This window comes from Diorhabda carinulata, chromosome 10, assembly GCF_026250575.1.
Source record: "Diorhabda carinulata isolate Delta chromosome 10, icDioCari1.1, whole genome shotgun sequence".
Lineage (NCBI taxonomy): Eukaryota > Metazoa > Arthropoda > Insecta > Coleoptera > Chrysomelidae > Diorhabda > Diorhabda carinulata.
In genome coordinates, this window is record NC_079469.1 from 14,100,219 (window position 1) to 14,113,288 (window position 13,070).

At 29.8% G+C, this 13,070-nt stretch overlaps 1 protein-coding gene across 2 annotated transcripts; it reads left to right on the forward strand.

Moving 5' to 3' along the window:
• Nucleotides 1-1,403: 1,403 nt before the first annotated feature.
• Nucleotides 1,404-12,653, forward strand: LOC130898649 (AP-1 complex subunit sigma-2). 2 transcript variants are annotated; one of them, XM_057808076.1, is made up of 5 exons: nucleotides 1,404-1,508; nucleotides 1,562-1,740; nucleotides 1,791-1,899; nucleotides 1,955-2,092; nucleotides 11,800-12,653. In XM_057808076.1, exons 1-5 carry the CDS (start codon nucleotides 1,506-1,508, stop codon nucleotides 11,842-11,844), a joined length of 474 nt encoding a protein of 157 aa, XP_057664059.1. In that variant the 5' UTR covers nucleotides 1,404-1,505; the 3' UTR covers nucleotides 11,845-12,653. The 2 variants fall into 2 exon arrangements, with proteins under 2 accessions (XP_057664059.1, XP_057664060.1); XM_057808077.1 differs by lacking the exon at nucleotides 11,800-12,653 and adding an exon at nucleotides 10,955-11,424.
• Nucleotides 12,654-13,070: the final 417 nt, after the last annotated feature.

The window sequence follows — 13,070 nt, forward strand, 5'->3', positions numbered from 1 at the left end:
TAGTTTTTTTATGTATAGGGAGTTTTTGGAGCACCTTTTTTGACTTCTTGATCATTTTTAAGCGATTGCCACCTTCAAAGACACTTTTTTACCACTTCGAACTTTCCTGGACACTTTTTCACACTACTAGGAACTTTCTAGACACTTTTTCATCGATTTATGCTTTTCTAGTTTGTTTTTTCTGTGAAGGAAGCTTATCAAACAGTGTTTTTGACATTTTACGCGTTCGGGACCTTCCTAGACACTTTTCTAGCGGTTCAAACTTTCCTATACACTTTTTCACATATGTGATAGCTTTCTAGATACTTTTTTATTGAATGGAGTCGTCCAAGATCGTTTTTTCTTTCAAAGAAGCTTCTCAAACCCTATTTTTTACATTTTTAAGTGATTGGAATCTTTCTTATCCCTTTCCAACGCTTTTTTAAACTTTCATCTTAATTAGATTTGAAATTTGACAAAATCATTGCACCTTGTATAAATTTTAATGATATTTATATCGTTCAATTCCTTCCTTTCCAAATTTTCGTTACATCCTGTATAAACCACGTAATTTTTATTAATTACGTCAATTTTATTATTGTGAAATTGTCGCTTTGATTTTTAATTGCTTTTTTAGCACGTTTTTACTTTCATTTAGTTCCGAATCACACTGTATGTAATATGTGAGTAATATGTATGTTTTTTGAATGATGACGTGGGACATAGAGATCCATTATCATGTTACCACGCAAATTACCAGATTGAGATACCGAAGCAAACAAAAAGAAATACGAACAAACATGTAAACTTGATAAATATTTAAAACCGGAAGGCGGGGTCAAATGTTATTGGCGGAAGTGGACCCCCCGTAGGCCAATCGTACTTCCGGTTCTACTCGGCATTACGCGCAGTCCCATTACAGCAGCCCGAAAGGATTGAGCAGTCGAATTTTCAATTACATTACACGTTGAAAGAATAATACTTCAGGGAAAATTGAATTTTTAGTATAATTCATTATAAATAAACGGAATATTATCGATAAGGAGCCGTTCCGAATATATTTTTATCGTAATTTATGTATTGTATTAGCTTTTTATGTATTGTGCTAGCAATAATATTGCATTTATACATTTTTGATAAGAAAATAATAAATCAAACAAATATTATAATAATAAAATGAAATTGAAAGTAGTTAGTTGGTTGTATATATGTAAAAAAAAGACGTTTCCTTAAAAAAGAAGAACAAGACGTTATTGATAAAACAGATAAAACAAATCAAAATGTAGTTATAAAACAATGTTATTTTAGAAGGAATGAAATAAATATTATAAAATTCTGATGATAATTGTTTTCATAGTACTATATATGTTTTTGATAATATAATTTTTTTTCTTTATATTGACTGTATAATTGTAGCATTAGAGACGCATCGTTAATAAAAGAAGAGCGTGACGTTAAATGACTTTGACAGTAACATAAAATGACACCAATATTTTGATAAGATAATATAGTGAAAATTAAACGATATGGTAAATAGATATACTAATAATCGTTATTTTAATTCACATTCCTTTTATTTCAGATGCAATTCATGTTATTGTTTAGCCGACAAGGCAAACTTAGGTTACAAAAATGGTACGTGGCGCATCCCGATAAATTGAAGAAAAAAATAACACGAGAATTGATCACCACTATTTTAGCGAGAAAACCGAAGATGTGCAGTTTTTTAGAATGGCGAGAACTGAAAGTCGTATATAAAAGGTGAGCCAACGATACATGGTGATTAATTAATATCTTTTTTTTCATTTCAGATACGCCAGTTTATATTTTTGTTGCGCTATCGAGCAATGCGACAACGAACTATTAACTTTGGAAATAATACATCGTTACGTCGAATTACTCGATAAATATTTCGGTAGCGTGAGTATTTATTCGTATATTTCACTAATTATATGTTGATTGATTTTTTTTTCAGGTTTGCGAATTGGACATTATATTTAACTTTGAGAAAGCTTATTTCATATTGGACGAGCTTATGTTGGGTGGAGAAGTACAGGAGACGAGCAAGAAGAACGTATTGAAAGCCATCGCAGCCCAGGATCTTTTACAAGAGGTTAGTCACGGAAATATTGATATTTAAATTGTTTTTATCACTTTCTTAATACAAACAGCTAATAATTAGGCTTGTATATATTTAAAAAGGTTTTTATTAAATATTTATTCGATTTGTGATACATTTCATCAGTTTTTCATACAGTGTGACCTATTTATATTGTACAGTACAATTGAACTACTAAGATACAATGTTTACGCCGTATGGTACAAATGAACTACTTTTTGTTTTGTTTTTTTTTTTGGAAATTAACACGTTAGCGTGATCTAGGCCAGTATTAGCTGTTTAAAATTTATTTTATTTGTCAATTTCTTGTCACTTTATCGGTGTATACGTTTAAATGATGTTTATCGCTTATTTTTTTCAATTGTACGTAATTTTTGATGCACACGAAGGATTTGAACGACAGTTAAGAAAGTGTTTTACCGTTTATACTGAGTGAAATGTAATTATTGTAGGCAGTTTAATCGAAGATGCGCTTTTAAGTTAATAATGTCGATCGTTTTAATATTTATTTGTAGTTTATGCAAGAAAACGATTCAAACTGGGCTCGGTTTTTGATAGATTTTTATTGCAAACAAGTATTTTAGGGGATACGCTGTATATCAATACAATTTGTACTCTTTCGGATTGAATTTTACGTTTTTGTGGAGTGGAGTGGCTGATTTGACTGTTTTCTAAATAATTGAATTTTCTAAACAATTTTTCAATGTATAAATTCTTCTTAGGCACTTTTTCCCTATTGGGACCTTTCTAGATACTCATTTCATGTTTGAAACCTTGGTAGACACTTTTTTTCATGATTGGAACCTTTGTAGGCACTTTTTTATTGTTGGAACCTTCCTAGAAACTTTGTTTCATGATAGGGATCTTTCTAGGCACTTATTTTGTTATTGGAACCTCGGTAGCTACTTTTTTCATGATTGGAACTTTTTTGTTTAATGGAACGATCTTACAAACGTTTTTTAATAATTGGCAGCTTTCCAGGCAATTTTTTGATGAGTGCATCGTTCCAAAACGCTTTTTTTGACAAAGGGAACCTTCTTAAACAAGTTTTTTAATAATTGGAACTAACAAATATATTTTTTAAACAGATGGAACCTTCCTGGTCACTTTTTTTATAATTGGAACCCTCCTAAGAATTTTTTTTTCTCTATTGGAACCTTCTCAGACATTTTTTATACAGGATGTAACTTAACTACATAATTTTTTGACAAAAGGAACCATTTTAGACAAGTTTTTCGATATTTGGAACCTTTCCAAACGATTTTTTCATAATTGGAACCTTCTTATACATTTTTTTATGACAAATGGAACATTTTTGAATCGTCCGCTTGTAAATTGTGTTAATATACAGGGCGGATCCGCTTAAAATGATTCGCGTTTCAATCAAATTTGACATTTTTTGTTGTATTTTATTATCTCGTGTCGACATTATTTCGAATTTCGTTATAAATAACTTTTGAATTGCATGAATACGATGTCGCTTTGAAAATTTCTAATTTTAATAGCATGTACGCATGAATATATATCCTCCGCCCCTCGTAGCCGCCGCAATTCGAATTGTACCTAATTTTTTTGCCCAAAATGATCGAAAAACACTCTGTATGATCGCGTTTTGCGAATCATTTTTTTTGCCTCGAACCTATAGAAACAGAAAAAAAAATGGCCGCGATTTTTTTCGAACCATTTTTTGTTATATATAAAAATCTGTTTTTGTAAATTTGTTATCAATAAAAAAGTTTGTTGGATTTAATTTGTTTGAATTGATGATTCATTGATTCGTTGTCCTAGAAAAAAAATTGAATTTTCGTATACCGGGCGGCTCGAAAAAATCGTCTCAACAAATCTGGTGACACTAGATGATTAGGGGTAGTTTATCGAAAGTGATGTTCACCAGGTCTGTTTGGGTGGAATTTTCTGGGGCTTTTTGTGAATAATTTTGTTGTGTTATTTACAAAAAAAAATTCTGACGCAGAAAAATGTCATTACGTAGTATGTCATACGATTACAAATTAATTTTTAGAGTTTGTTTCTGTTTCTATCGCCTACCGTTTACGTTTCGATTTATTTTATACTTCAAAACAGGAAATTTTGAGATTTACTTTACTTAAATCTTGTTTGGGGTCAATGAGAACTCAATAAACTGTTAGAAATTCTGTTTGGGGTCAATGGGACCTCATAAAGTCGTTAGTAACTCTGTTTGGAATTAATAGGAGCTCATAAAATAGCTAGAAACTGTTTGGGATCATTGAGAGCTCAAATAGTAGTTAGAAACTCTGCTTGGTATCAATGGGAGCTCAGAAATTAGATAGAAACTCTGTTTTGGATCAATGGGAGATCATAAAATAGTTAGAAACACTGTTTTGGGTCAATAGGGGCTCATAAAATCATTAGAAAAGTCATTTTTGCTGAAAATAAGCTTAAAATATCATTATAAACTCTGTTTGTGGACAATAGAATTCTGTTTTTCTGGTGTTGTTACTTGTTACTGTAAACTTTGTTAAAAACCCTGTTTGTAGCTAACTGAAGCCATGAAATTATGAAATACTTTGTGAAGTTCATTAAAAAGTCTGTTTCTTTAGCAAGGGAGCTCATAAATTTATTAAAAACTCCGTTTCTTGAGCAAAGAAACTTATAACTGCAATAAAAACTCTGTAACTTTAGTAAAAGAGCTCATAAATTCGCTGAGGTCTCAGTTTCTTCGGTCAATCTCCTTTAAAACTCTGTTTCTTTAGCAAAGGAGCTCATAATTTCGTTAAAATCTCTGTTTTTGGAACGAGGAAGCTTATAAACACGTTAAAAAACTTGATTTTCAAGTCCATGAGACCATTAATTTTTTAAAACTCTTTTTTTATCAAAAGTATTCATGAATTCCTCTCAAACAGTATTCCTTTAGTGAAGTAGCCCACAAACTCCTCTCTTTCTTCTGTTTCTCTAGCAATAGAGCTCATAATTTCGTTAAAATCTCTGTTTCAGAGCCCAAACTTTATTTTCTCAAAACATGAGCTCATAAATTCATTGAAAAAGAGCTCATAAATTTGTTAAAATCTCTGTTTATTGAGCAAGGGAGTTCATAAACTCGTTATAAACCTTGTTTTCACAGAAAATGAGCTCATAGATTCATTGAAAACACTGTTTCTTTAGCCAGGAAGCTCATAAATTTAATGAAAACTCTCTTTTTTAGCAAGGGAGCTCATAAATTTATTGAACATTCTGTTTCCTTATTAGAGAAGTTTATAAACTAGTTAGAATCTCTGGTTTTTAGCATAGGACCTCATAAATTCATTAAAAACTCTGTTTATCAAAGAGAGAAGCTTATAAACTGATTGAAAACTGCGTTTTTTCAATAGATGAGCTCATAAATTCATTAAAAACTCTGTTTGTTAAGCAGACAAGCTTATAAACTGGTTAGAATCTCTGTTTTTTCAATAGATGAGCTCATAAATTCATTAAAAACTCTGTTTCTTGAGCAGACAAACTTATAAACTGGTTAAAAACTCTGTTTTTTTAGTAAAGGAGCTAATAAAATCATTAAAAACTCTGTTTATGAAGCAGACAAGCTTATAAACTGGTTAGAATCTCTGTTTTTCTAATAGATGAGCTCATAAATTCATTAAAAACTCTGTTTGTTAAGCAGACAAGCTTATAAACTGGTTAAAAACTCTGTTTTTCTGGTAAAGGAGCTAATAAATTCATTAAAAACTCTGTTTCTTAAGCAGAGAAGCTTATAAACTGGTTAGAATCTCTGTTTTTCTAATAAAGGAGCTCATAAATTCTGTAAAAACTCTGTTTATTAAGCAGACAAACTTATAAACTGGTTAAAAACTCTGTTTTTTCAATAAATGAGCTAATAAATTCATTAAAAACTCTGTTTATCAAAGAGAAAAGCTTATAAACTGATTGAAAACTGCGTTTTTTCAATAGATGAGCTCATAAATTCATTAAAAACTGTGTTTCTTAAGCAGAGAAGCTTATAAACTGGTTAGAATCTTTGTTTTTTTAATAGATGAGCTCATAAATTCATTAAAAACTCTGTTTGTTAAGCAGACAAGCTTATAAACTGGTTAGAATCTCTGTTTTTTCAATAGATGAGCTCATAAATTCATTAAAAACTCTGTTTCTTGAGCAGAGAAGCTTATAAACTGGTTAGAATCTTTGTTTTTCTAATAGATGAGCTCATAAATTCATTAAAAACTCTGTTTGTTATGCAGACAAGCTTATAAACTGGTTAGAATCTCTGTTTTTTCAATAGATGAGCTCATAAATTCGCTGAAGTCTCAGTTTCTTCGGTCAATCTCCTTTAAAACTCTGTTTCTTTAGCAAAGGAGCTCATAATTTCGTTAAAATCTCTGTTTTTGGAACGAGGAAGCTTATAAACACGTTAAAAAACTTGATTTTCAAGTCCATGTGACCATTAATTTTTTAAAACTCTTTTTTTATCAAAAGTATTCATGAATTCCTCTCAAACAGTATTCCTTTAGTGAAGTAGCCCACAAACTCCTCTCTTTCTTCTGTTTCTCTAGCAATAGAGCTCATAATTTCGTTAAAATCTCTGTTTCAGAGCCCAAACTTTATTTTCTCAAAACATGAGCTCATAAATTCATTGAAAAAGAGCTCATAAATTTGTTAAAATCTCTGTTTATTGAGCAAGGGAGTTCATAAACTCGTTATAAACCTTGTTTTCACAGAAAATGAGCTCATAGATTCATTGAAAACACTGTTTCTTTAGCCAGGAAGCTCATAAATTTAATGAAAACTCTCTTTTTTAGCAAGGGAGCTCATAAATTTATTGAACATTCTGTTTCCTTATTAGAGAAGTTTATAAACTAGTTAGAATCTCTGGTTTTTAGCATAGGACCTCATAAATTCATTAAAAACTCTGTTTATCAAAGAGAGAAGCTTATAAACTGATTGAAAACTGCGTTTTTTCAATAGATGAGCTCATAAATTCATTAAAAACTCTGTTTGTTAAGCAGACAAGCTTATAAACTGGTTAGAATCTCTGTTTTTTCAATAGATGAGCTCATAAATTCATTAAAAACTCTGTTTCTTGAGCAGACAAACTTATAAACTGGTTAAAAACTCTGTTTTTTTAGTAAAGGAGCTAATAAAATCATTAAAAACTCTGTTTATGAAGCAGACAAGCTTATAAACTGGTTAGAATCTCTGTTTTTCTAATAGATGAGCTCATAAATTCATTAAAAACTCTGTTTGTTAAGCAGACAAGCTTATAAACTGGTTAAAAACTCTGTTTTTCTGGTAAAGGAGCTAATAAATTCATTAAAAACTCTGTTTCTTAAGCAGAGAAGCTTATAAACTGGTTAGAATCTCTGTTTTTCTAATAAAGGAGCTCATAAATTCTGTAAAAACTCTGTTTATTAAGCAGACAAACTTATAAACTGGTTAAAAACTCTGTTTTTTCAATAAATGAGCTAATAAATTCATTAAAAACTCTGTTTATCAAAGAGAAAAGCTTATAAACTGATTGAAAACTGCGTTTTTTCAATAGATGAGCTCATAAATTCATTAAAAACTGTGTTTCTTAAGCAGAGAAGCTTATAAACTGGTTAGAATCTTTGTTTTTTTAATAGATGAGCTCATAAATTCATTAAAAACTCTGTTTGTTAAGCAGACAAGCTTATAAACTGGTTAGAATCTCTGTTTTTTCAATAGATGAGCTCATAAATTCATTAAAAACTCTGTTTCTTGAGCAGAGAAGCTTATAAACTGGTTAGAATCTTTGTTTTTCTAATAGATGAGCTCATAAATTCATTAAAAACTCTGTTTGTTATGCAGACAAGCTTATAAACTGGTTAGAATCTCTGTTTTTTCAATAGATGAGCTCATAAATTCGCTGAAGTCTCAGTTTCTTCGGTCAATCTCCTTTAAAACTCTGTTTCTTTAGCAAAGGAGCTCATAATTTCGTTAAAATCTCTGTTTTTGGAACGAGGAAGCTTATAAACACGTTAAAAAACTTGATTTTCAAGTCCATGTGACCATTAATTTTTTAAAACTCTTTTTTTATCAAAAGTATTCATGAATTCCTCTCAAACAGTATTTCTTTAGTGAAGTAGCCCACAAACTCCTCTCTTTCTTCTGTTTCTCTAGCAATAGAGCTCATAATTTCGTTAAAATCTCTGTTTCAGAGCCCAAACTTTATTTTCTCAAAACATGAGCTCATAAATTCATTGAAAAAGAGCTCATAAATTTGTTAAAATCTCTGTTTGTTGAGAAAGGGAGTTCATAAACTCGTTATAAACCTTGTTTTCACAGAAAATGAGCTCATAGATTCATTGAAAACACTGTTTCTTTAGCCAGGAAGCTCATAAATTTAATGAAAACTCTCTTTTTTAGCAAGGGAGCTCATAAATTTATTGAACATTCTGTTTCCTTATTAGAGAAGTTTATAAACTAGTTAGAATCTCTGGTTTTTAGCATAGGACCTCATAAATTCATTAAAAACTCTGTTTATCAAAGAGAGAAGCTTATAAACTGATTGAAAACTGCGTTTTTTCAATAGATGAGCTCATAAATTCATTAAAAACTCTGTTTCTTAAGCAGAGAAGCTTATAAACTGGTTAGAATCTTTGTTTTTCTAATAGATGAGCTCATAAATTCATTAAAAACTCTGTTTGTTAAGCAGACAAGCTTATAAACTGGTTAGAATCTCTGTTTTTTCAATAGATGAGCTCATAAATTCATTAAAAACTCTGTTTCTTGAGCAGAGAAGCTTATAAACTGGTTAGAATCTTTGTTTTTCTAATAGATGAGCTCATAAATTCATTAAAAACTCTGTTTCTTGAGCAGAGAAGCTTATAAACTGGTTAGAATCTTTGTTTTTCTAATAGATGAGCTCATAAATTCATTAAAAACTCTGTTTCTTGAGCAGAGAAGCTTATAAACTGGTTAGAATCTCTGTTTTTTCAATAGATGAGCTCATAAATTCATTAAAAACTCTGTTTGTTAAGCAGACAAGCTTATAAACTGGTTAGAATCTCTGTTTTTCTAATAAAGGAGCTAATAAAATCATTAAAAACTCTGTTTATGAAGCAGACAAGCTTATAAACTGGTTAGAATCTCTGTTTTTCTAATAGATGAGCTCATAAATTCATTAAAAACTCTGTTTGTTAAGCAGACAAGCTTATAAACTGGTTAGAATCTCTGTTTTTTCAATAGATGAGCTCATAAATTCATTAAAAACTCTGTTTGTTAAGCAGACAAGCTTATAAACTGGTTAGAATCTCTGTTTTTCTAATAAAGGAGCTCATAAATTCATTAAAAACTCTGTTTGTTAAGCAGACAAGCTTATAAACTGGTTAGAATCTCTGTTTTTCTAATAAAGGAGCTAATAAAATCATTAAAAACTCTGTTTATGAAGCAGACAAGCTTATAAACTGGTTAGAATCTCTGTTTTTCTAATAGATGAGCTCATAAATTCATTAAAAACTCTGTTTGTTAAGCAGACAAGCTTATAAACTGGTTAGAATCTCTGTTTTTTCAATAGATGAGCTCATAAATTCATTAAAAACTCTGTTTGTTAAGCAGACAAGCTTATAAACTGGTTAGAATCTCTGTTTTTCTAATAAAGGAGCTAATAAAATCATTAAAAACTCTGTTTATGAAGCAGACAAGCTTATAAACTGGTTAGAATCTCTGTTTTTCTAATAGATGAGCTCATAAATTCATTAAAAACTCTGTTTGTTAAGCAGACAAGCTTATAAACTGGTTAGAATCTCTGTTTTTCTAATAAAGGAGCTAATAAAATCATTAAAAACTCTGTTTATGAAGCAGACAAGCTTATAAACTGGTTAGAATCTCTGTTTTTCTAATAGATGAGCTCATAAATTCATTAAAAACTCTGTTTGTTAAGCAGACAAGCTTATAAACTGGTTAGAATCTCTGTTTTTTCAATAGATGAGCTCATAAATTCATTAAAAACTCTGTTTGTTAAGCAGACAAGCTTATAAACTGGTTAGAATCTCTGTTTTTCTAATAAAGGAGCTAATAAAATCATTAAAAACTCTGTTTATGAAGCAGACAAGCTTATAAACTGGTTAGAATCTCTGTTTTTCTAATAGATGAGCTCATAAATTCATTAAAAACTCTGTTTGTTAAGCAGACAAGCTTATAAACTGGTTAAAAACTCTGTTTTTCTGGTAAAGGAGCTAATAAATTCATTAAAAACTCTGTTTCTTAAGCAGAGAAGCTTATAAACTGGTTAGAATCTCTGTTTTTCTAATAAAGGAGCTCATAAATTCTGTAAAAACTCTGTTTATTAAGCAGACAAACTTATAAACTGGTTAAAAACTCTGTTTTTTCAATAAATGAGCTAATAAATTCATTAAAAACTCTGTTTATGAAGCAGACAAGCTTATAAACTGGTTAGAATCTCTGTTTTTCTAATAGATGAGCTCATAAATTCATTAAAAACTCTGTTTGTTAAGCAGACAAGCTTATAAACTGGTTAAAAACTCTGTTTTTCTGGTAAAGGAGCTAATAAATTCATTAAAAACTCTGTTTCTTAAGCAGAGAAGCTTATAAACTGGTTAGAATCTCTGTTTTTCTAATAAAGGAGCTCATAAATTCTGTAAAAACTCTGTTTATTAAGCAGACAAACTTATAAACTGGTTAAAAACTCTGTTTTTTCAATAAATGAGCTAATAAATTCATTAAAAACTCTGTTTCGTCGGCAATTAATCTCTTAAACTGTATTTATGCTGAAATGAGGACAATAAAAACTTCGTATTAGCATAAAATAATTTCGAAAATTTCGCAAAAAACTCTATTTGAGATGATCAAAAATCAATTAACGACGTATTTAATTATCAAATGATTTTAATTCTTGTATAATTTGTTAAGGACGAAGCCGTTGAAGGTGCTTTAAGGGATATCGGTTTGCTGTAAAGTGCCACGTTGCCATTCTACTTGCTGATCGTGATTAATCGGACCATTAATCGACATTTTTTTCCATAAAAATAAATATATATATTTTTTCTACAAATATAAACATATCGGCATAAATGTAGTAGTTGTATTTCATACGTATCTAACAGTAGTTTGAAAAGGATAAGTTGTCGAAAAAAAAATACGACGTTTCGATCGTTAAATCGACCTCATCGGAAACTATATGGTTTTTCAACTAACCCCCGTATATTAAGTCGATTAAAAATCGTTTGATTTTTTTTTTCTTTCAACTTATCCTTGTATGTAAGCATCGAATTGTAGTTTTTCTGTATCTAAACTCACTTTTATTTTATTTTTCTACTAAAAACAAATATGTCTTCCATTCTAATTATTTTTTGTTTTTCTCAATAGATTTTTACAATTTTTTTCTATCTTTTTATTAACAATTTTCCGTTTAACGATCACGCGAACGCAGATTTAAACGTTTCTCTTCTTCTTTTTTCCTTATCTCGTTTACAATTATACGGGGGTGATTCAATAATTCATATTTATTTACGTTTTTTTCTGTGTTGCGTGATTTTTCCTTTTTCGCCGCCTCGCCTTCGACTAATATCTATTTGGATTGGGTGTAAATGATTTTTTTTTTGGTGATAAGTGACGTAAATGACAATATGAAAGTGGATAAAGCAGTGATTGTGAAGGAATGACGTCATTTAGGTACGTAAATAATTTTATCCACGTTCATATTGGTTCGAAATCGAAAAAATAATTGTACAAAAATGTTTGTTCTGTTGTTCTAGGAGGAAACGCCCCAGGGATTTTTCGATGATCACGGTCTTGGTTAAATGACCTACTCGTCGAGAATATTTTATCTATTAGCCCGAATAAATTTCTCTAATATCACTTTTTTTTCGTAATTTTTCGATTTCATTTTAATACCACCACCCTGTATGTTGTTATTTCGAAAAACATAATTTTTTTTAAATAAATTGAAAAATACTCACTGTAAACAACTTTCTTATATCCCCCTGTATGTATATCCCGAAGAAATTCCTGCATTACCATTTTTTCTTAGTAATTTTTCGATTTCATTTTAGTACCACCACCCTGTATGTTGTTATTTCGAAAAACATAATTTTTTTTAAATAAATTGAAAAATACTCACTGTAAACAACTTTCTTATATCCCCCTGTATGTATATCCCGAAGAAATTCCTGCATTACCATTTTTTCTTAGTAATTTTTCGATTTCATTTTAGTACCACCACCCTGTATGTTGTTATTTCGAAAAACATAATTTTTTTTTAAATAAATTGAAAAATATTCGCTGTAAACAACTTTCTTATATTCCCCTGTATGTATATCCCGAATAAATTCCTTCAATATCATTTTTTTTTCGTAATTTTTCGAATCCAATTTAGTACCACCACCCTATATGTTGTTACTACGAAGAACATATTTTTTTAAATAAATTGAAAAATACTCGCTGTAAACAACTTTCTTATATCCCCCTGTATGTATATCCCGAAGAAATTCCTGCATTACCATTTTTTCTTAGTAATTTTTCGATTTCATTTTAGTACCACCATCCTGTATGTTGTTATTTCGAAAAACATAATTTTTTTTTAAATAAATTGAAAAATATTCGCTGTAAACAACTTTCTTATATCCCCCTGTATGTATATCCCGAATAAATTCCTTCAATATCATTTTTTTTTTCGTAATTTTTCGAATCCAATTTAGTACCACCACCCTATATGTTGTTACTACGAAGAACATATTTTTTTAAATAAATTGAAAAATACTCGCTGTAAACAACTTTCTTATATCCCCCTGTATGTATATCCCGAATAAATTCCTTCAATATCATTTTTTTTTCGTAATTTTTCGATTTCAATTTAGTACCACAGTACCCTGTATGTTACTACGAAAAATGAATTAAACAACTTTTTTATACCACCCTGTATATATTCTAACTTTTTTTTAAAGCCAGACAAATATTTGATTTAAATTAATAAATTTGAAGGGACTCACCCTGTATGCTCAAAATTGTTAGTACGTTCTACATTTGA